Source organism: Pezoporus wallicus, unplaced genomic scaffold (genome assembly GCF_028554395.1).
Source record: "Pezoporus wallicus isolate ANWC-B61680 ecotype Strahan unplaced genomic scaffold, APGP_CSIRO_Pwel_v1 contig_3486, whole genome shotgun sequence".
Lineage (NCBI taxonomy): Eukaryota > Metazoa > Chordata > Aves > Psittaciformes > Psittacidae > Pezoporus > Pezoporus wallicus.
Genome location: NW_026642292.1, coordinates 7510988 through 7531771, shown reverse-complemented (window position 1 = coordinate 7531771; position 20784 = coordinate 7510988). Strand labels below are relative to the sequence as shown.

General features: G+C 36.5%; 1 protein-coding gene across 4 annotated transcripts in view; it reads left to right on the top strand.

Moving 5' to 3' along the window:
* NPAS3 (neuronal PAS domain protein 3) overlaps positions 1 to 20784 on the top strand; it is a 607513-nt gene that overhangs the window by 408346 nt on the left and 178383 nt on the right. For all 4 annotated transcript variants that reach the window (XM_057428644.1, XM_057428645.1, XM_057428647.1 and 1 more), the window contains one exon: positions 18117 to 18206. In XM_057428644.1, coding sequence (XP_057284627.1) covers positions 18117 to 18206 — 90 coding nt within the window. The remainder of the gene's footprint in view (positions 1 to 18116; positions 18207 to 20784) is intronic.

Here is a 20784-nt window from a genome sequence, read left to right as displayed (position 1 = left end):
AGGCTGTGCCTTCGAGTGCTAGCTCTGGACAGATCCACACAGCTATAACATTTGGGTAGTATTTTTTTAAGTACTGCAGGAAGTCTGAAGCAATTTTAAGCATAAGAACAAAATGCTCTGCAGGTATGTCCACGGGTATTCTCTTACAGGAAGATACTGTGAGAAAAGTTACCATTTTGTGCAGTCTGGCATTTTCCAGAGGCAGTATCCGTCTTTGTAAGCAAAGGATAAAAGTTATCCGTTGCAGGAATAGGTTGGTAACGTAAAAAGTTGGGAAACAGATCCTTTAGAGGAAGGAAAACCACCCTTCATTTTTGCTTCAGTCCAGACATTGCTGAACTGTTATTTATTCTTACTTGTGCCTTTGCCATCTAAGCTGCTTTGGAGAAGATGTTATTTTTCTGGACTATTTGGAGCACCAAATAACTTCTGGATGGCATGCTTGTATATGCAATATTTGTCTGCAGTAGTTTGACATCATTCTAAGAAATGGTTTACTACAAGTGCAACTTAAGTGTTTTTCTCCTGCTTTTCCTTCAACCGCCTCTTAAACTCATTCTCTTTTTCTCTTACACATGTTTGGTCTTTCTGTCCTATTTTCAGTGCTTCTTGGTCTTTCTGCCCCTCCTTTTCTTGATGTTCCTTATTTTATAGTCGCATTTGACCGTTTTCCATCTTGTTTTCAGTATCTTCAGGGGAGGTTTATCTTGTTCTACCTACTGTGTTCTCCACCCTCTGTTTTTGTGGTTGGTTTGGGTTTTTTTTTTTAGATTTTTTGGTTTGGTTTTCGTGTGTGTGTGTGTGTTTGTTTTTTGTTGTTTGGTTTTGTTTGTTTTTCTTAGACCTTCAGATTTCCCTCCTTTCCATCCCTCAAAGCCATCAAATTAATCTCTTTCCAGCACATTCTGGAGCCCACTCCAAGGCTTTACTCCTTTGGATTCATGAGATGTTCTCTGTATCCTGAAGGTAGGAAAGAGGACCAAGAGATCTGAGCTTGATCTGGGATCTGGCAATGCAGTACCTCCAAACAGGTGAATATTCTGAGTTAGTGGAGGAGATTCTGAACCAACAGCTAGTTCATGAAAACAACCTAACCTGAGTTTCACATGTTAAAATCCCATTAATTGCCAACAATATTTAAAAAGATAAAATGAAAAGGGACAATGGAGAGTAGACAAACATAGAACACAGAGTGTGTAATCTCACCCTTGAAATGGATATTGTATTTTAATTCTAAGGCCTACACTCTGATCATGTAGCTAATGTCATGCTTTAATTGAAGACATTTGTGGAACAATTTTAACTTTATTAAATCAGATTTTAGTACAAGCTTCTAGTACATGTTTAAATACAGTTTCTCTTCTTTAAGGAATAAAAATAACCTCAAAACTCTCATGAAGAAACTTTAAAAATTAAATAAAAGTACTACCCAAATAATAACATTTTCGTATTAGTTTCTGGCCATTGCAGTACTGCAGTGATTTTAGCACCAGAATTTACAAACAGCTCTAGATCATGCTTGGAAAATTACCATTTTATCTCAGTTCAGTGTGCTGGAATTTGGAAACCTGTTTGTCCCAGCTCTGTGACTGTGCAGAACTTCCATGGTACATGAAAAGGGGAACCTTGGCCGCTATATTATGCAAGACTTAATAGTCTCTCTTTTTTAATATATGTTTCTAATTGTGAATACAATCTTTTGAATGTGAACTGACTTAATGTGCCTTTCCTGAATCTGCAGGCTACAGTGACCAGTGCCTCCTAACACTGGGGGTTCAGGTAGCATTCTTAGAACTTCTGAGAGGCAATTTGTGCAAAATAAAAGGACTTAAAAGAACATAAGCAGTTCAAAATAGTAATTCCAGTTATATTCATTTTCACCAGTTCTACCATTTAAATAAAGTGAAAGTTTAAGTATCAGTCTTACTGATTGGGTTTAAATAGTTTTTAAAAATGGAACCTGTGCCCTAAATTTTTTTAAGATATATTTAGTAGTCACTTGTCCAAATTTTACGGCAAACCAAGATCATGCCCCTTTTTATTCCCTGTGGAGCACAGAGTAAGTACTGAATTTTCAGCCTGAAAAAGGTGGTCCACTATTGAACCTTCGTGTCACGTGTCCCAGTCTTGATCTGAAGAGAAGGATAAGCACCATTACATTCTTCCGTAGTGTTTTGGTGGAGATAACCAATAAGGTTGCAGTTGTGACTGGGACAAGTATTTTCTGGAATCACATTACCAAGGCCAAGTAGCGGTGACAGGCAAGTGACAAACCTTCAGCCTCAGAAGGGAGAAATGAATGCCTGTATGTAGTTCATAAAGTCTTTTTGATAGGCTTAGTTTTTTGTGGAGGAAAGTAACTGTAGTGAGACCAATTGTTAATATAGATCTTGCTTACAGGGCCTTGAAAAGCCAGGCCCTGAAAAGCAATGTTGATTTAAATACTGTAGCTGGAAAAACATTAGAAATCATAATGACGCAACTTAGTGGAGTTTGTTTTAAGATTTTAGTTCAAATTCAAAATGTCATTTTTTCAGAAACTGGTATTTCTCTATAAAGTCAAATACACTTGCCTGTTCTCTCACTTTGCCACATGCACACACATATTTCATATTTTTTCTTGGGACACTGTGTGAGCCATTCATTATTGACTTGTTCCTCTCTTTGAAAGAATATCTGCCCACACAGTTGAAAAACTATTGTCTGTAGGCTTCATCCTCTTCATGCAGAAGTGTGTGGGTGAGGAGTATTTAACCCAGTTGTAAATTCAAGGAAATAGCCATCAGTTCCCTCCATGCTGAAGACTGATTCAGGAAAAGATCAAAAATAAATAAAAAATTAGTTTCCAGATTCAGAGGGACAAAGGAATATGGTAAATTCCCAAGACTGTTGTGCTGTTTCACCAGTCTTCCATATTAAGCATGAGTTGTGTCCATTTGGCAGAGACTTTGGCCAATGAGGCTGCTGGCTAACATCTATTGTAGATGGACTCTTGGGTTGTTCTGTCTTGGAAGGCTAAGTACTATTACTGGAAATGGGTACATATTTTTCAGACTCCTTTGCATACATCAAACTCCCTGAGGACAGCCCATGTATTCCTTTCAAACCTCATATTGCAAATAATGTAAAGCAAATTGCTAGCAGCTTTGTGGCAAAGGAGAATGTTTATTCCTCATAGTTTTTACTCTGATTCATGTTGCTCTTTCTCACAAGTCTCTTTCTCTGCATATGAGGGTGGCAAAACATAGGCTTACAGATAATTGAGCTTCCCGCTTGTTTCCTGAAGAGCTCCCACAAACATATTTTTAAATAGTTGAATTTGGGTCAGTGGCCACAAACTTGCATATATTTGTCTAACATATATCACTTCTTTCCCTCTACACTCACCATTTTTTTTTCTCCAGAGTGAAATTCATCCAGTGTTTTGTGTTTGCTATAAATACACATCTCAGCTGTATTTCTATCCTTTGTGTCAACATTAAAACTCCCTTGTTCTATGTTTAGCTTGAATAATTACCAAACCATTTGCAATTAGAACTCTAGGATATGACCTCACACTGATTTATTCCTTTGTTTCTTTCTGTATTTAACACATTTCAGATACTGAAAATACCAAATCTTTGTCGTTTTATTTTGATGTTTATCAGTAATGGAAACATTCCAAAACAATCAGCCAAATACCTATGCTTTGTTCATTTATTGCCTTCTCTGAAGATAAATTGACTGTACTCAACTCTCTTCAGCATTTTTCTTCACCTAGATATTATTGCCTTGTGCAGCCACCCCAAGGTGACTGTTATCACTTAATTAAATCCTTGCACGCTGGGAAGAAAAAACAACATTGTTCGTTCATAACCCCAAGGAGGTGTTTTTTTTTCTTTAAGCCACTAAGCTCTTTCCCTGTTTTATTAACTTATTCCTGGCTACAGCAAGACATACTTTGTTGATGAGCAAAAGGTTGTATTAGCTTTTTATTTTCTGGGTAAACTTATCTTTTCTCTGGGAAAAAAAATGTGGGCATTACAACAAAGAAAAAAAATGGGATCTCTCCAAACCCTGAAATTCTAGTAAAGGTCTGTGTAAACATCAAGCTAGTAAAGAGAAACAGGGGAGTAGCAGGAAGGAAAGGAGAAAATAAAATGCAAACATAAAATTGGAGCAAGACAAAAAAGTAAGATGACATGTATATACACAGAGAAACTACTGCAGTGCTAAGGGAAAACTGACATAAGGAATAGCATTTTTGAAGAGAAAAATATATCAGGGCTCTTTATGTTACTGTCTAGAGCAGCATCTTTTTATTAGCCTCTTGGTTAATGTCCTCTCTGTGTCTATTGATTTTAGACTACATAACACTGTGCTCTTGCTTTTACCTTTGCTTTTTTTTTTTTCTAGAGTGCACAATCCTACGGTAAGAGGAAATATTGCAGATGAGCCATTCATTGAATATGTGAGACCTTTGATTTGCTTTTATGTTGTTTTAAGCATAGTACTTCATGTGAGAAAGTTCACTTGAAACAGTGAGTTACCAGAATATGTACAATGGTTTAGCTGCCTTTTTTCTCATTTCTAGTCCATTAAACATAGGACCAGAAAATAGGTTTCTCTACTCTAAAATTTGGGCTCAAGCAACCATATGTATTTGTTCATGATGCTAAATCATTTTGCCACCTGCTGTGTTCAACAACCATTTACAAATAGTAAATGCTATTTAAAGCTGTAATATTTGCAAGAGCAGTTTATGCTACGATATCATTTGTATGAGAAGCGTAACATTTTAGTATGTAATAAGAACTTTTAAGTAGCTGGATAATTGTGATTTTTAAAATATTACTACTTGTAATGTGTAGACTATAATTACTGTAGGTCAGAGACAGTAGTATAAGTTTTTATATGAACCACAAAATATGGATAGATTTGGATGGATTTGTTCCAAATCCAACATGTCTGTAGTATGTATCATAGCTAGTCTCTGGAAATTCCCTGTTCATGATGAAGTTTCAGCCTAAATTCTGGCCTTTTTGTTCTGTGCTTTTAAATTCTTTTCTGTAGCTTTCTGAATCAAATCAGTAATTTTACAGAGTTTATATGCCTTTAATTTTCTCTCTTAGCAATAACAAAAATCTTTCAGTTTACCTTCACAGCTTCTAGGAATGCTTTCCAGTCTGCATGCAATGGATCTGCCATCCACAGTGATTTTAAACTATACTCTGTGTTTTTATCTAATCTATTTTAACTTAGAGGCCTGGAGACTATCTATAGATTTATCTGCACATCTTAATGAACTTATCTCAAAGGTATCTGAACCCTCTTTTATTTGGAACAAAGGCAATAGCAAATTTATCAGTCATCAAGATTTTAGGCTTGGTTGGTTTTCAGATTACTATTTGAGAGTGGTATGGGAAACACTAATTCTGCACTGAATTAAGTCTGGTGTCAAAAGGGGATAGATTCCTCAGAAGGAGGTGGTCTGGGCATCAGCAAGAGCTTTAGGAGTTGGCTGTAGGCAGAATTTGATATTTAAATTTGGGGCACTGATTTAAAATAGCTGTACTAAGTATATACTTTCTATTTCCCAAAACTGGTTATGTCAGATTTTTTTAACTTTTCTTGTGCATTACTGATTGAAAATTCTAGTTCTGCATTTGTTGTATTATGTGATTTTTCATAAATAATTTTAATACTTATTTGTGATAACAGTGCGTGGAATACTGACTTCATTGCAGGATTGGGAAGTTGTACCGGAAGCTTCTGAGGAAGAATTTTATTCCAGCAATGTTTAGCTATAAATAGATGGCAAGATATATTGCAGTTTCAAACAAGCATCTTTTGAACTTTCATACACCATGAATGTCCATCTTTTACAGTCCAAAAGCATTCTGAATTTCTAAGCACACTGGTGTCTTTATTTTATCTTCTGTTAAAAATGTAATTTAGAAATAAAAACAGTTAGTAGTAAAATACCTAGGAAATCACCTCTACCAAGTCAAATTGTAATCCTGCTAAGGATAGTAGTAGGCTGAAAATACTGTTTAGATTTTAAACCCTAGTCAGAACTCAAACATTCTTCTCAGATGTAGAAAACATTTGGTTATATTTCTGTTGCACTTATCTTGTGTGTGTGTGCTTCTGCTCTTTCCCATCTGGTTTCAAACCAGAATCAGGGAAGGACTGATAAAACACCATTTCTTTTTCACTATAGTGACTGAAAACAGATTGAAGAAATTCAGATAGATGTCGGAACTCGTTAAAGCATGACCACTTAAATTTATTTATTTTAACTTGGAAGGGTTGCTGCCAATTAAAATGGCAAATTTACATGCAGAAGTCTATCTATACTGCTTTCTGTTGTGTGTCAGGCAGCATGTTCATTTGGGCATGGTAATGGAACAGAATCTGAACTGGAAAGACATTCACACAACGCTAAAAAAGTATTGACATCACCTAATTGCCTGTTTGATAGAACAAGGGGTAATGGTTTTAAACTAAAAGAGGGTAAGTTTAGACTATATATAAGGAAGAATTATTTTATGGTGAGGGCTGTGAAACACTGGAACAGGTTGCCCAGAGAGGTGCCCCATCCCTGGAACCATTCAAGGTCAGGTTGGACAGGGCTCTGAGCAACCTGGTCTAGTTGATGATATCCCTGCTTATTTAAGGGGGGTTGGACTAGATGCCCTTCAAAGATCCCTTCCAATCCAAACCATCCTACAATTCTGTGATCCTATTTGATTCTGGCTAAAGATAGTTTTCCAGTGATTTAAAGGAAAAGGAGAAAAAAAAGAAGCTACTGGGACAGATATAGTATGTTTGAGCAAATTTTGGTTTGTATTTTATTTTTTTACAAAAATGTTGACGTTAAACTTGCACTGGACATTCTTTCATTTATGTGCCACAAGTAAGACTTGAAAGTATACTGCATCAGGGAGAAGGGATATTGTCAAAATGCAGCATTACAGGACCTCCAGGTAGCAGGAGCAGGAATTCAGAACTGCAAAATAAAGATGCACAGATAACTAACAACAACTGCCTGAAATTTAGACAACCAAGCAAACATGTAAGTTATTGCTTAGGGTCTAGAAGAAGATATTGCTCAAGGCAGGAAACAATTGCAGATACATGTGACTTTTTAATGGAGCAGAAAGAAGAAAAATATCACAATGAAAGCAGTAAAAGCTAGAATGCTACATTCGCACTGTGTTTTTAAAGCATCATGGTTAGAAGAAATTAGAAGTGTTTCCTTGGTTTTCTCTGGGTGGTTCTGAATAACAGGAAAATGGTGCTAATATTTGGCAAGAGGAAGAATTTTTCTTTCATCAGTTCCATTGATGAAGACAATTTTACCACATTCATCTTAGGGAGACACTTTAAGTTTCAGATCTGTTACAAATTACAGTGAAACAGATAGTAGTAATGCAGAGCAATCGTGTCAGTTCCTACCTGAGACATGGGATACAACATATAGATTGTTGACATATGCAGTAAATAGCATTAGGGTTGGTGGTGTCAAGACTTGTTTGGAGCTGTTCAGATAATGTGGCATCTGTGTTACTGGCACAATCGACAGCTACTGTTCTGTGCAGTGTGAAGGGAACCTTGAGCACCCTGTGATGAACAGGTTATTGATACTTTATGCTGCAGTTGCCCCAGGGGACCCCTTAAGGGTATATCATGGTAGTGTTGGCTGCACACTAAAACCCTGTGGTAAAAATCCAGAGGAACATTTTCATATGGTTACTATGAAACTGCCTTTAAAAGTATGATCTTGGTTGAAACCTTGAGTTTCTGGCTTCTGCTGGTCCTGTATGGACAAATCATAACCCACTCACCCCTCCCCACCCTAGAATTTTATTATGGAAATACACACAGACAATTAATTATCACAGCAGTCAGAGGTGCCAATACAATAAATAAGCTTGTATTTTTAAAAGAATCTAAACCTTTTTCACTGAATGAGCTGCTCTGTGCTGTTATGCTTGTGCTCATATGCTTGAATTTATGCAATGAGCTGATAAACAGCAAAATCCGTACTTATCTTTACCTACACAGGTATTAGAGGTGAGCTTAAGAAAAAAAAAATAAAATATAAAAAGAATATAAAAAAGAGGGAAGGAAACAAGGGACGGAGGGAGAAACACCAAATTTCCTCACAGGCTAGGGTGAGATTAGAGTATTGCTTATGGCAGAGCTACATGCTGTCTTCTCACCTGGTATCATATTCCAGCTGTGAAACAGAAGGTCAACATAGCAATGGTGTTTCATAGTCGAAAACTGAGTTACTTCCTGAAATCGTTCAGGACCACACCTCCAATTCCATTAGGATAATTGATTTTTACATAAATGTACTTTCCCGCTTTTGTGGGAAATGTACTTTGAGAATGAAGCGCTGTAACCTAAAAACCCTTGAAAGAACTGCAGCCCAACATAGAGATACCAAATTTACTGTATAGAATACAGATGTAGTGGATAATTTCTTCAGGGGAAGGTTTTGAAATATTTCCATTATTAATGATGTCTCTAACTTGTTTCAGGAATGTGATTGATTTGCTGTTAATCCCATATATTTGCAGTATTCCTGTGTTCTCTGTTCTTAACTGCACAGAGGAGTGAACAGAAACCAGATCTTCCATGGGCACCAGAATAACACACCAGAGTTTTCAGATTTCCATCTTGTCTTCTATTGACTTTTGTGTCTAAGTGCAGCCTGGCTGAGGCTTTTTGAGTACTCAGGACATTTGAAAGGTCTCTGCTTTGTGATGTCTAGTACTGTAGGAACTCATAGTCCAGCTTTTACCACTGCAAAGGCTCTCAGCGAGTTTCATCTCCATTATCAGTCTGTTTTCACCAAACCTGTAGGAATTTCTTTAAGCCCTCCACTGACTGTCAAATCTAGCATGGATTGGAAGGCTGCTAGAAGGACAGACAGATAAAGACAAGCAGAATAGAGGAAACTAATATCAAAGTTTGAGGAACCACTTCACAATCCGGACATCCAAGGGTTATTCTTTTGTGGGCTCTTTTTTTTTTCTTTTTTGCCCCTTTTTTTCCATGCCTCTATAAACCTAACTTCTTCTGACTAGCGGGTTTGCATTCATGCCAGTCCAAATTCTTCTTTTTTCAAGGGTGACAGGACTAAGGAGTCAACTGGCAGTAATAGTTGTGGAGGCTTTTATGTACTGGTCTTCATTGGAAAAGCAAAGTGTTGCTTTAATTCAGTCCATCTGTATATGGATCCTAGAAGATGTCAGAGTAGACATCTGTGGAACTGCTCCACACTCCCATAGGTGAAGAAAGAACTGGTATAGCAAACAGGTCTCCTGCACTAGTACAAGGATTAATGACAGCTGGAGGATCTCTCAACTGCTGAGGATCATGGTCTGTCTTCTTTGCCTGTTAACATGGGATAAGTGGCTGAAGATAAGAACATAAGTTTTTAATTTTTTACATGTATCTGCTAAAAGGTACAGTTAGAAATAGCACTGGATTGAATGGACTTTGGATTTGTTCTTAACGTTCTGTGTTCTTACTATCTCTATATTCCACTATCTGTAAAAATATTCTCAACATGTTCTTCTTTCAAGAAGAGTATAAATCAGAATGATATGCTAGTCAAAGAACTCAACTCAATTTCTCATTCAAATCTATTTTGGTTGTCAGAATTGCCATATAATAGATTAAATATGCTAAACATAAGCCCTCATCCTGTTCTTCCCGGAGCACAGGCGCTCTGCTTCATATGTATGAAATTGTGTGATGCAAGTGAGAACACATGTACTCAGTTCTGGGCTAGAGGTCTAATTCTAGCAAGCCAATTGTCAGGATCAATCATGAGAGCATTGAGTACCTATTGAATGTAGGTGTTATTTTAAGAGTACAATTAACTCTATATCATAATTCTTTTCCCTATAATTTTTCACCTATTTTTTTTGGACAACAGATATTTAGATACCTTTATCTGTTTACTTTCACACAGTGTCAGATTGTGTAGGTTGAAAGGAAGACTAATCAAATATGCAGATATACAATGAATATAAGATCCATTTGAATAGAGCTTAAACTGAAATATTCATACATAACACAAAAGGGCTTTAAACTTGCAGCTTTGGAAAGAATAACATTCACAGTAATACTTTTTGCTCCCATAATCTGTTGTGCTTGTATAGGTGCTTTTACCTGCACAGTCTCTTGATGTGGTCTGAGGTGCAGATCTGGGGACTTAGCCTTCTGCCAGCTGTCATAATTTATCATAGCTTCTGCTACTGGGTCACATTACTTTTCCAGTTTTGGCAGTTATGGTAGTAAACATTATGTAGGCACATACAGTGTCCAGTCCTTTACTGTGAGGAGCACCTCTCAAACCTCACAATTGCATATGTGATTGGAATATTTGTACCACCAAAGGGCAGAAACCACTTCATATTCAAACCCTATATATCCAGAGCAAAGCCAGTCCCAGCCAGGCATATACTCAATCCTGACCGAAGTAATCACATTCTCAGGGTAAGAGATATATAATGTAATCTCTCTATGATATCTCATTGTAACTATAGATAGTTAATTATATTAGATGGCATGCAGTTACTGCCATCACAATCTGCTGTCTAAACAGTCTGGAACCAATATGAGGAAGGATAGGAACTCATTAGGACTTGGCATCATAAAGATAAAAGGTCAGTGTTTTAATACACAAGTCCTACAGGATGGTTTGAGATTTTGCAGCAATACAGAATGGCCTTCTAGAAAAAAAAAAAAAGCATTGCTATCTACAAGGCAAAATTCCCTAAAAGTCATTTATTGCTTTTGTATACAAAAAAAAAATCGTCAAATTCTTATTCTCTGATTTTTTTTTTTTTTTTTTAACTCCCATCACTTACAGGTTTGTAATCTTTCTGTGATTCTCAAGCTTAAATCTGATACTTGTCAATTTATTATCAGTGAATAAACCCAAGAGTGCACCTTAAGAACTCAACTACCAACTTTAAACATTATTCTTCCCTCTAAACTTTTCCCATCTATACTCTCCACTTTTGCAATTGTTCTGAGCTGGAATAAGATCTGTTTTTTTCTAATCAATAGCAAGTCTGCACCTCTTAAGTTTTTGCTGCTTTGGTTACATAAACATACTTATTCTGTAAGTGTGGTGAAAGAGGCAGCAAGGGAATCAGTAAAGTTTACTCTTCCTCCTTAATTTCTTGGCTTCAAGCTGTAAAGCAGACCTCCTTATTATTGACAAATTTTTTTGGCACTTCCTGTCATCATAAATTGCATCCTGACCACATGAGCAAAGAGCACGAAGATGACAAATTAAGAAGCTGGCATCGAAGTCCGTTCTAACCACATCCTTTAAGCTTGTCCTCTTACCTCATCTTTTTTACTGTAGTTGTTCTGGTGCCAAATACATCTTGCTTTGTTGCCAAATATGTGTCATTAACTCCCAAGTATTCTATGGTCATGTGGCCATATAACAATTGTGGTGGACTGTTATTGAAAAATGGCAGTGGTTTCAGAGTTGAAAACAGGGTTTTCTGTGTATCTGATGTTGGGATTTTTGTTGGGTAAAAAGCTTGCAGCCCAAGGGACACGGAAGCAAGTCCCATGCCTTTTTATTTTATATGGGCTTTGGGGTTTTGTATTCTCTGCAAGGAATTAAAAAAACTGAAGTGTAAGAATAAAGCTTTTAGAGATTCTTGTAAGTCAGTAGATGATCAAACTTCAGTTGCTCATTTTTATTCATGTGTATCAAATTCATCCCACATAAAATCCTATTTCCAGGAATAATACTCCAGTTAGCTCATAGGACTTAATTGTGAAAGCCCAAGGTCAGATTTTCCACCTAAGTCGTTATGCTTTTGTGTGTTTGGTGGATATTAGGCTGATATCTTAATAGTGAGAGCACAGTAGTTGGGCACTGAGACTTTGAATCAGATTTCTGTTAGCCATTGTCTATGCCTTTTATTTCATTTTATCCCCTCATCCAAAAATGGTTGCCATGTTGAAATGAAACTTCCTTTTTTGTTGCTGTCTTTAGTAAATCATGGGGGTTTTAAGCCATGCCACACAGTCAATAAATTATGCAATGATACATTTATTATAAGAGAGGGACTATTTACTTTCATAAATGTCAATTGCATCCAATACTGCCTCTCTTTTAAAAAAAGAGTATTTTTGATGTTACTGAATGTTGTATGTCTAATTGGTGACAAGCTTTGTCCTGAAATTAATGCTCAGCTACAGTTATAATATCATTATGTCATAACAGTGAAAAGTTCTAATTAAGATGATCTGTTTGCCAGGAAAAAGTTTAGTATATCAATTAATCTATTTTATCAGGGGGAGTATTGCCTTACCCAGCTCCTATATCCTGGTCAGAGCATGAATGATGAGAAAAACATTACAGATGCATGTTGCATTGGACAAAGAACACATGCATGCATTTAAATCATGTATATCTTACTTTTTACTGATGTAATTGTGAAATATGTTCTTTTTTGCATTCATAATTAGGGGGTGTAACAGATGGTGAAGGCTTAGTTTAAAATAATCTATCATTAAAATAACCTAGCCTACTGGTAATTCTTCACTCTAACTGGAGTTTAGGTCAGGGTAACAGGGTTTTTTGCAGCAGTGGAATACGTTAGAAAGAATTAGGGACTTCATGGATAGTGGGAAATATGAGGATATTCTCCAGAAGGACACCATAGTAAGACTCCAGTGAATTAAATTTGCCTGTAGTGGGAATATGCAAAAACGGCTGGGACAAAATTCCTCTGACAAATATAAATCCATTTAGTATGATGCATTATACATTAGTGCATATTCGGTCAAAGTGGTACAGTGGGTTTCATATCCTGAGAGGAAATAACATCACTATCCTGCAAATACTGTAAAAGGTACTTAATATTTTGTGTTAGAAACCCATTTTCATATTTTTCTGATGTCAGAGTATATAAATTATAATTATTGGCATTACTATTCAGAGGTGCTGTAGGTAGTGACTTTTACATCTGAGTCTCACTTTCTTTGCATCTACCACATTGACTTGTTGGCATGACAAAGGAAATCTTGTATCCATCCTGTCTAGGTAGTTTAGAACAATTTTCAGGAATAAGAAAATTGGCTCAATAAATCAGATACGTGCATGTCTTTAAAGCATTTATTTTAGTGTTTCCTCTAAGATTTCATTCTCTAACAGCTTTGAAGAAAGTGTATAGATTTCAGCATGGTATTATGATAAATCTTCTCAAGGAGGGGCAAGCATTAACATTTGTGTCGGTTCTTTTTCATCTTAATCCAACCTTGGTTAATAATCAGAAAATTCTACATAGTGGGTAAGAAGATGTAATTAACCCTTTGACCCCAGAATCTTAATTGGCACCTGTTGAAAACAGTGGGGCAGTAAAAAAAAAAAAAAAAAATTAAAAAGTAGCCTGTGGTGATTGAAACAGCATTATACATAATGGTATTCTGAAATCAAAAGTACTAGGGAACTTCTGCTTTAATCACACTTTGCATAAAACCAGTTAAGTGTGGGTTTAAACAAGAAGTTGCCAGCCTTGCTTAAATTCGATAGTGCTCAGTGTTGGCATTTGAGGTCACCCTGACCCTTTTTTCAGCTGCCACACTAGATGGGATAGGACTGAGTTTATGACAGTCAATTTATAAAAATAAAACAAAAATTAAATCAAGAATATTTTCCTAACAGAAGACACTCTATATTCATGGCCTCTGCTTCAATGAAAATAGGACATGTTATGAAAAGCCAGTTACATTTGCAGGCACTATTTCTACATTACAGTTGATGGTAACTGTGGAAGATCTGACGCAGCAATCCTATCTGCCTTTGAACTGAATGAAACTGCTCAGAAATTCTGGCTGAAAATTACACTGTGGTGCTCATTTTGAGAGAGAGACTTGAAAGCTGACTAAATCCAGTACCCTTCTTGTGTTTATTGTGTACTTAGTTATACATAGGTAATATGACTGATACTTCCAGAGATTTCTCATTAAAACAAAATTCTTTATAAACAGTATACAATAGCATCACATACTCTTCTTCAGTATATAATATAACCTCTGTTATGTTGCCTTGAACCTTCTCTGAAGTCTGCTGCTCTCTTGGCATGCACAAAGGACATACGCTTTATGAAAAATTGAAAATTTTCAACACACATTACTTAAATAATAAATATTCATAAATAATACCTATGAATAACGAATGAGACAGTCCTTCAGAACTATTGTATGACCTGTATAAGGAACAACAAAATTGTCACAAAAGTGGTCCATCTCAGTCCTTTCATACCGGCAGGAGGAACTGCCTTGCATTGGAAAAGTTAGCTGTTTCTGCCCATATTTTTATTGTAATTTTTCTTAGGTATTAAGCATTGAGCTTAGTACTTGGGGCATAGAAGTAGTTAGCTGTTCCATTAGCTGTTAATCAGTGGCATTTTCAAAATATGATTAAATACTTTCTGATTTTGCTCTATTGAATAAAATACCGAATTCGGTCAATATTTGTACCCAAGGATAACTTCAGGGAGGTGGGAAAGGAAATGGAGAAAGGAGGACTGACTAGGACATAGTAGGCTCAAGTAGCATAATGAACGGATTTTATGGCATGGGAAGTAACTAATCACGCAAGAAGCCAAGGAGTTGTGGGCATGCTGCGTTGGCCCTGCCAGTCCATCAGTGGTGCCTCCTTAGAACCTTCATTGTAAAACTAGGAGGCAAAAGTAAGGAATAGTCTCTCAGAAAGAAAGAGAAGAAAAGGGTAAAGAATTAAAACTGTTTAACTGAAAGGTAACAATCGGAGTCAATGGCATGGAGAAGCAACAAGTGCTTAAGATGTCTAACACTCCTCACTTTTAACACTCTTCCCAGTTGCTGGTGACTTTCTGGACTTCAGTCATGAAAGTTGAAATTTCTTTGTACAATTCTGTCAACCAGAGATAGTTTTATTTATATTTTTCCAGCAAAACTGTTTTCAGCCAATTCCAAAACAACACCGAGGAAAACATTTCTGCCTAATCAGTACTAGAAGCTTTCTTCAAACTTTTGTTTCATTTAGAAGTCTTAATTCCTAAACAAGATGATGTGTACAAAAGAAGCAAGAAAGCCATAAATGATTCAGAGAATTATATTTTGCTGTTCTTAGAAACAGATATGCTAGATAATTACACAGTAATGGAAATCCATCTGAGCAACTTCAGTCTTGGCAGCTTTACCCACCTGTTGGTTGTTCTGATGTTCCTCAGTGGCCTGACTCTTGGGTACATGAGCATTTACGTGGCATACCTTCTCACCAGGTTCTGCACCAAGGCAGTGATATCTTGCCACAGTGCAGCATTAGACACACTCTGGTCAGATCTGTCATTATCTCAACCCCTCATGCCCCACGCTGTGCACCAAAAAGAACTGTCGTCGTTTAAGCCCAGCTAGTAACTCAGAACCACGCAGCCGCTTGCTCACTCCCCCTACTTCTCCTACCCCCCCCCCCCCGAAGGATGGGGAGGAGAATCAAAGGAATGTAACTCCCACAGGTTGAGATAAGAGCAGTCCAGTAACTAAGGTATAACACAAATCACTGCTGCTACCACCAATAATAATGATAAGGGAAATAACAAGGGAAGAGAATACAACTGCTCACCACCCACTGATGGATACCCAGCCTGACCAGAGCAGTGATCTTGCCCTTCCAGGAAACTGCCCCCAGTTTATATAGTGGGCATGACGTGCTGTGCTATGGAATACCCCTTTGGTTAGTTTGGGCCAGGTGTCCTGTCTCTGCTTCCTCCCGGTTTCTTGTGCACCTCCTCACTGGCAGAGCATGAGAATAAAAGTACTTGATCAGAGTAAACATTACTTAGCAGCAGCTAAAAACATCAGTGTCTTATCAGCGTTGTTCTCAGGCTAAAGTCAAAAACACAGCACTGCACCAGCTACTAAGGAGAAAAATGACCGCTACTGCTGAACCCAGTACAGTAGTGTGCTAACGAGACTAGATCATAAATGTGCTTCAACTGTATCTAACTCTCTTGAGTAAAAGAGTAAGGGGACTGCACTAAAGGCCTGGATATCAGATATTATGATCATGCCAACTAGTAACAACCTGAGGTTAGACAGAAACTTCTAGCAGTCTTGTCATTAGCTACACAACTATTGGATATATGGATATTTGAAGCACCTGTGTATGTGCTGTCAGATCAAGGAAAACCGAGCCCTGCAGATAGGCTGGGAATCTGATTCAGTATAGTGATTCATTGTTGCTTGTGGAGAATGGTGTCCTAGCAAGAACACATATAGGTGGCCAGGGAATCTGGGTGATGGTTCTCAGTTTTCTTTCTGACAGAAGATTAAACTAATTCCCTCAAATGTGAGACGGAGCATCAGGAAAACTAAAACCAAGACCTTTAAAGACTTACTCTTCTGATCTTTCTGTGACAACGAAAGTGGATAGTAGCAGCAGAAATCATACATGGTGTGGGAGATCAAATGTGTAAAGGTTTTGATTGTCCTTGTATGGATCTAAGTTTGAACTTCACTGTTCCAAATTTTCCACCTGTTATTGATGTTAAAATTCAAGGAACTGGTATTAATCATTTGAAAAGAAATGATGATGATTTATAAGAGGCCATAAATGGCTTGCATAATATAAATGTTTTTACATGAAGAAAATCTATGCAGATTTACATTTTTATTAATTCATAAATATAAATTAGAGTCTTTCTTTAATGCAGTGACTTTAGTGAGGGTTTGTTTTCCAATATGTGATTTATTCTTTTTAGGAAACACAGATTTTTGAACTAATTCCACCACCTACTACATCAGAGAGGGGTGAACACTTGCCAAAGACAGCTTCTGACCAACAGCGTGTTAGAAATTAATCAAGAAGCAGAAGAATAAAAAAAAATAAAAACCTTCAGAAACCACTGTTCTGTATTTCAGAAGATGTGAAATGATTACATATCTCCATCAGATTTGTGTGCATCTCCTATTTTTAATTCCAAAGCCAGGCTGATCTCTCAGATTTTACTCTACACATACCTTTATTCCAAAGGGGTATTTGGGGTGGGATTTCTAGGGATTATTTCCTGTTCATCCCAAGATTTGGGGTGTTTCTTATTTTCCAAGTTGTTTTAGCATTTCTAATTTCCATAATTTTGTGATTTTACTTCTGCAATAGTGAATGCTTCTTTGCCAATATTCAACCTCATAAGAAGCATAAAAGTAAAGGCACATACAGGGTATGAGAGGCAGTTTCTTCATAGTGAAGATGTACTCTTATTCCTAGAGGTATATTTCTGTCTTGATGTGCAGTGATTTACTGCATGTGTCGGTTTAGAATACAGTCCTTTGTTTATTAACTGCACTCATGTTTCAAAAGGTGTGCATTAATCTGTGTAGTTGTATTTTGATTTTTGCAGTAGCAGTGGAAACCATATCCAAAGACTTGAACCTGTCAAAGTAAAGTCTGATCTAGAGTTTTACACCAAAGGAATGAAATTCATAACATTTCTGTGGACCTAACCTGTAAACGTATTTGACAGTAATCTGCTGATTGGCTTTGTTTGTTGTATCACAAAAGGAATGGGGGGGGGGGGTGTGTGTGTGTGTGTGCATGTGCATGTGTGTATAATCCTCAATTAAGTAACAAATTATTGAGGTCCATAGTGGTTTGAGTGATGGTAGGATTTTATTTTCTCTTTTTCAGTTTTCAGAAGTGGAAATTCTCAGCTTGGATTCTGGGAGTTGGGGGTGGGGGTCTGCTTGAGTGGAAGGTTATTTGTTTTCCATATTTATTCTTCCTGTAAAAAATGAACATTTTATTTTTCTATATTTCTTCTGTCATGCAAATGAGAGATATTTTATGCAGTACATGGCAGATGTAAGATGACAATAAGTCCTTGAACTTTGGAATATACTCATATGCCGTTTGTTAATATATTGGTAGAATATAAAGGAATTGTCTTAAGGACTCAAATTAAGAACAGTCTTACAGAAATCAGAACATTTTCCTAAATATGTTCTGTGATGCCTTTGTTTGAATCTATTTCTATCTGGAATGTACAAGTTTTTATTAATCTATTCACTTTTTTTTTTTTTCACTTACTTTGTAGTCCCTGGATGGATTTGTATTTGCACTAAATCAAGAAGGAAAATTTTTGTACATTTCAGAAACTGTCTCCATCTATTTAGGCCTGTCCCAAGTAAGTACATGCTTTCAATTTTAGAACATAATTGAATATGATGTGTTCTTCTGTTTATCGTTCTTAAAGAAATAATAATTTGGTTTCTACATTTTATGTGAATTATTGAATTAGTCATTTAAAGTTTCATCTGGTTCATCCTGAGAAGTAATTGAAAAATGTATCTATCAGTATTGGGGGTTGCGATAAGATAAACTTGTGTCTGAAAACTTTCTGCCATGAAGGATCATTATTAATTTATTGAGAACAAATGAAGTTTCTTTTCTCAGTTGTTTTGAACTTTAAACCTCTGTACCTGATAGGAAAGGGACACACTAATAGTACTTCCCTTGTGTCCTATTACTGGATGTTTATGGAGTACCCTGCATTATCCAGGGAGCTGACACAATGACAGGGAGTCATTTGGAGTCAAGAAATGCTGAGAGAGACCATTAAAATGTCTTGCAGGGAGGGTTCCGACAAGGACACATTTTGCTGCTTTCATAAAGGCTCACTAATATAGAAAGGCAAATTTATAAAATAAAATTTTTTTTTTATTTAATTGCTGACCACTGTTTGTCGAGTTTAAAGGCAGGACAAAAGTGGGGGAAAAGAAAAAGTTGTCTGTTGATGCTTATTGCTGCAGCATTCAGAAACGTTTAGGAAGGATAGCTTCTTTCTGCTTGTACTTAGAAATGCAGCAGAAGGATTTTGCATGATTTTCAAAGTGGGATAATCTACTTCTGTTGCAGTCACCAGAGGAAAAAAGAAAAACTGAGATAATATTTATTTCAGCTTCTTAAATTGGGATCTATAGTGCTATGAGGAGGCAACTATGAGCACTGGCAACTGTCGGTTTTGCTGTACCCCTACAATGATATGGGAAATTTTAACATTTGATGCAGAAAAAGCCTAATTTTAAATATAATCTGGTGAGGATCTGAATAGAGGTTCATTAACTCCTCAAAGAACATGCAAGCAATTGTCTGTAATAAGTTCAGTAGTTGTTATTTTGCGCTGGCTTTAGCAAACCAAATGATAGAAATGGAAACAGAGCTGTTTCTATCTCATATCACCAGTCTTGTCTGTCATTTAAGTGCCTCATTTTGTAATAGACTTTAATTCCTGCCTTAATCTGTTTGGGATTTAGTATCAGGAATCTCAAATTTTGAAATTGGTGCGCCACCATGTTGCTAATAGAGTAAAGAATTGGAACTTTAATGTTTATTATTGTCTTATGCTCATATTAATCTGTTTTATGCATAGTATCCAACGAAGTTTAATAAGCCAGTAAAGAAGAAGGATGGATAATTAGTTTAAGCAGGTAAATGCTAATTAGGAAACTCCTGAAAGGCATCCATTATACACTAGCTTAAAACAAATTTTACAGCCCTGGTTAGTGGTGTAATCCAAATTCTGTCAAGGCAACTGCATTTTCTGTAATTGAGATGTGTATGTTTGCTTTGCATAACAGATGGCTCTGTATGCTTAGACTGATAGCTAGGAAAATAATAATTGCATTATTCTGGCCAAAAGAATATTAGCTCTTGGGTTTTGGCCATTTCAGTCAGTCCTCCTGCCAGCACAGCATATGCACATATATGGATTGGATTTTCAAGGAAATTGATGCATCTGGAATAGTGTGGCCATCTGAAATATCATCTGTTCAAGAAATATTTGGTTTTAACCCTATGCTAGTCTCCTGTTAAAAGCGTTTGCTGCCACTGTCTTTTTAACTATAGGAGTTGGTAAATCTTTTCTTACTCTGAACTTACATCATGCTGTTAAGACTTTGCACTTCATCTTGATCCCCATATATATTTCAAACAAGTGTTCAAATAAATAAATCAATCGGTTTTGCCTGTTAGAGTATTTGATATATCGGCACAAATGTTTCCTTGTGTTCACTACTGAAAGTAGTGATGGAAAAACTAACAAAAATCAGAACCAGGAGTGTGGATTTTAACACGGTAATAGATGATATGGTTTAGTTCGAGGTGTCCTTGCCTGTGGCTGGGGGGTGGAACTAGATGATCTTAATAATTCTATAATTCTGACATCTACTGAGAGTTACTAAAATACCTGTGGTTTTCGCTGTTCTTCTGTCTTTATGGAGACACTGCATATCTCAGACCCACTGTATTTATATTTTTAACATATTATTCTCTTGTTATATTATTATATAGCTAGATCTCTTAACAATGGTAAAAGAAATACTGTATCTGCTTGTTCGTAAGTCATTATTCAAAGGTTATTCTTTACAAAAAATATTAGCAAGAATATCCATAAAATTGTTTTTCAAACTATATATGTAAATATTACTGTTTGCATGACAACAATCGAAAAACATGTGAACACTCAGTTTCTGGAATGGTCCAATATGTTACATGTGGTGATGAATTTCTTGCATGGCAGGTAAACATTGATAGTTCCCTATTCTGACACTCCGCAGCTACATATTTGTATGGAATCTCTAGGTAATATTGCACTTCCGAAAGTCTGGATGTACATTATAAGCATTTTTATATGAATCATCTTCAAGTGTCTATTTTTGAGTCTTACTTTCTAGTCAAATGTCTTCGCAGAAACTTCATCCTTG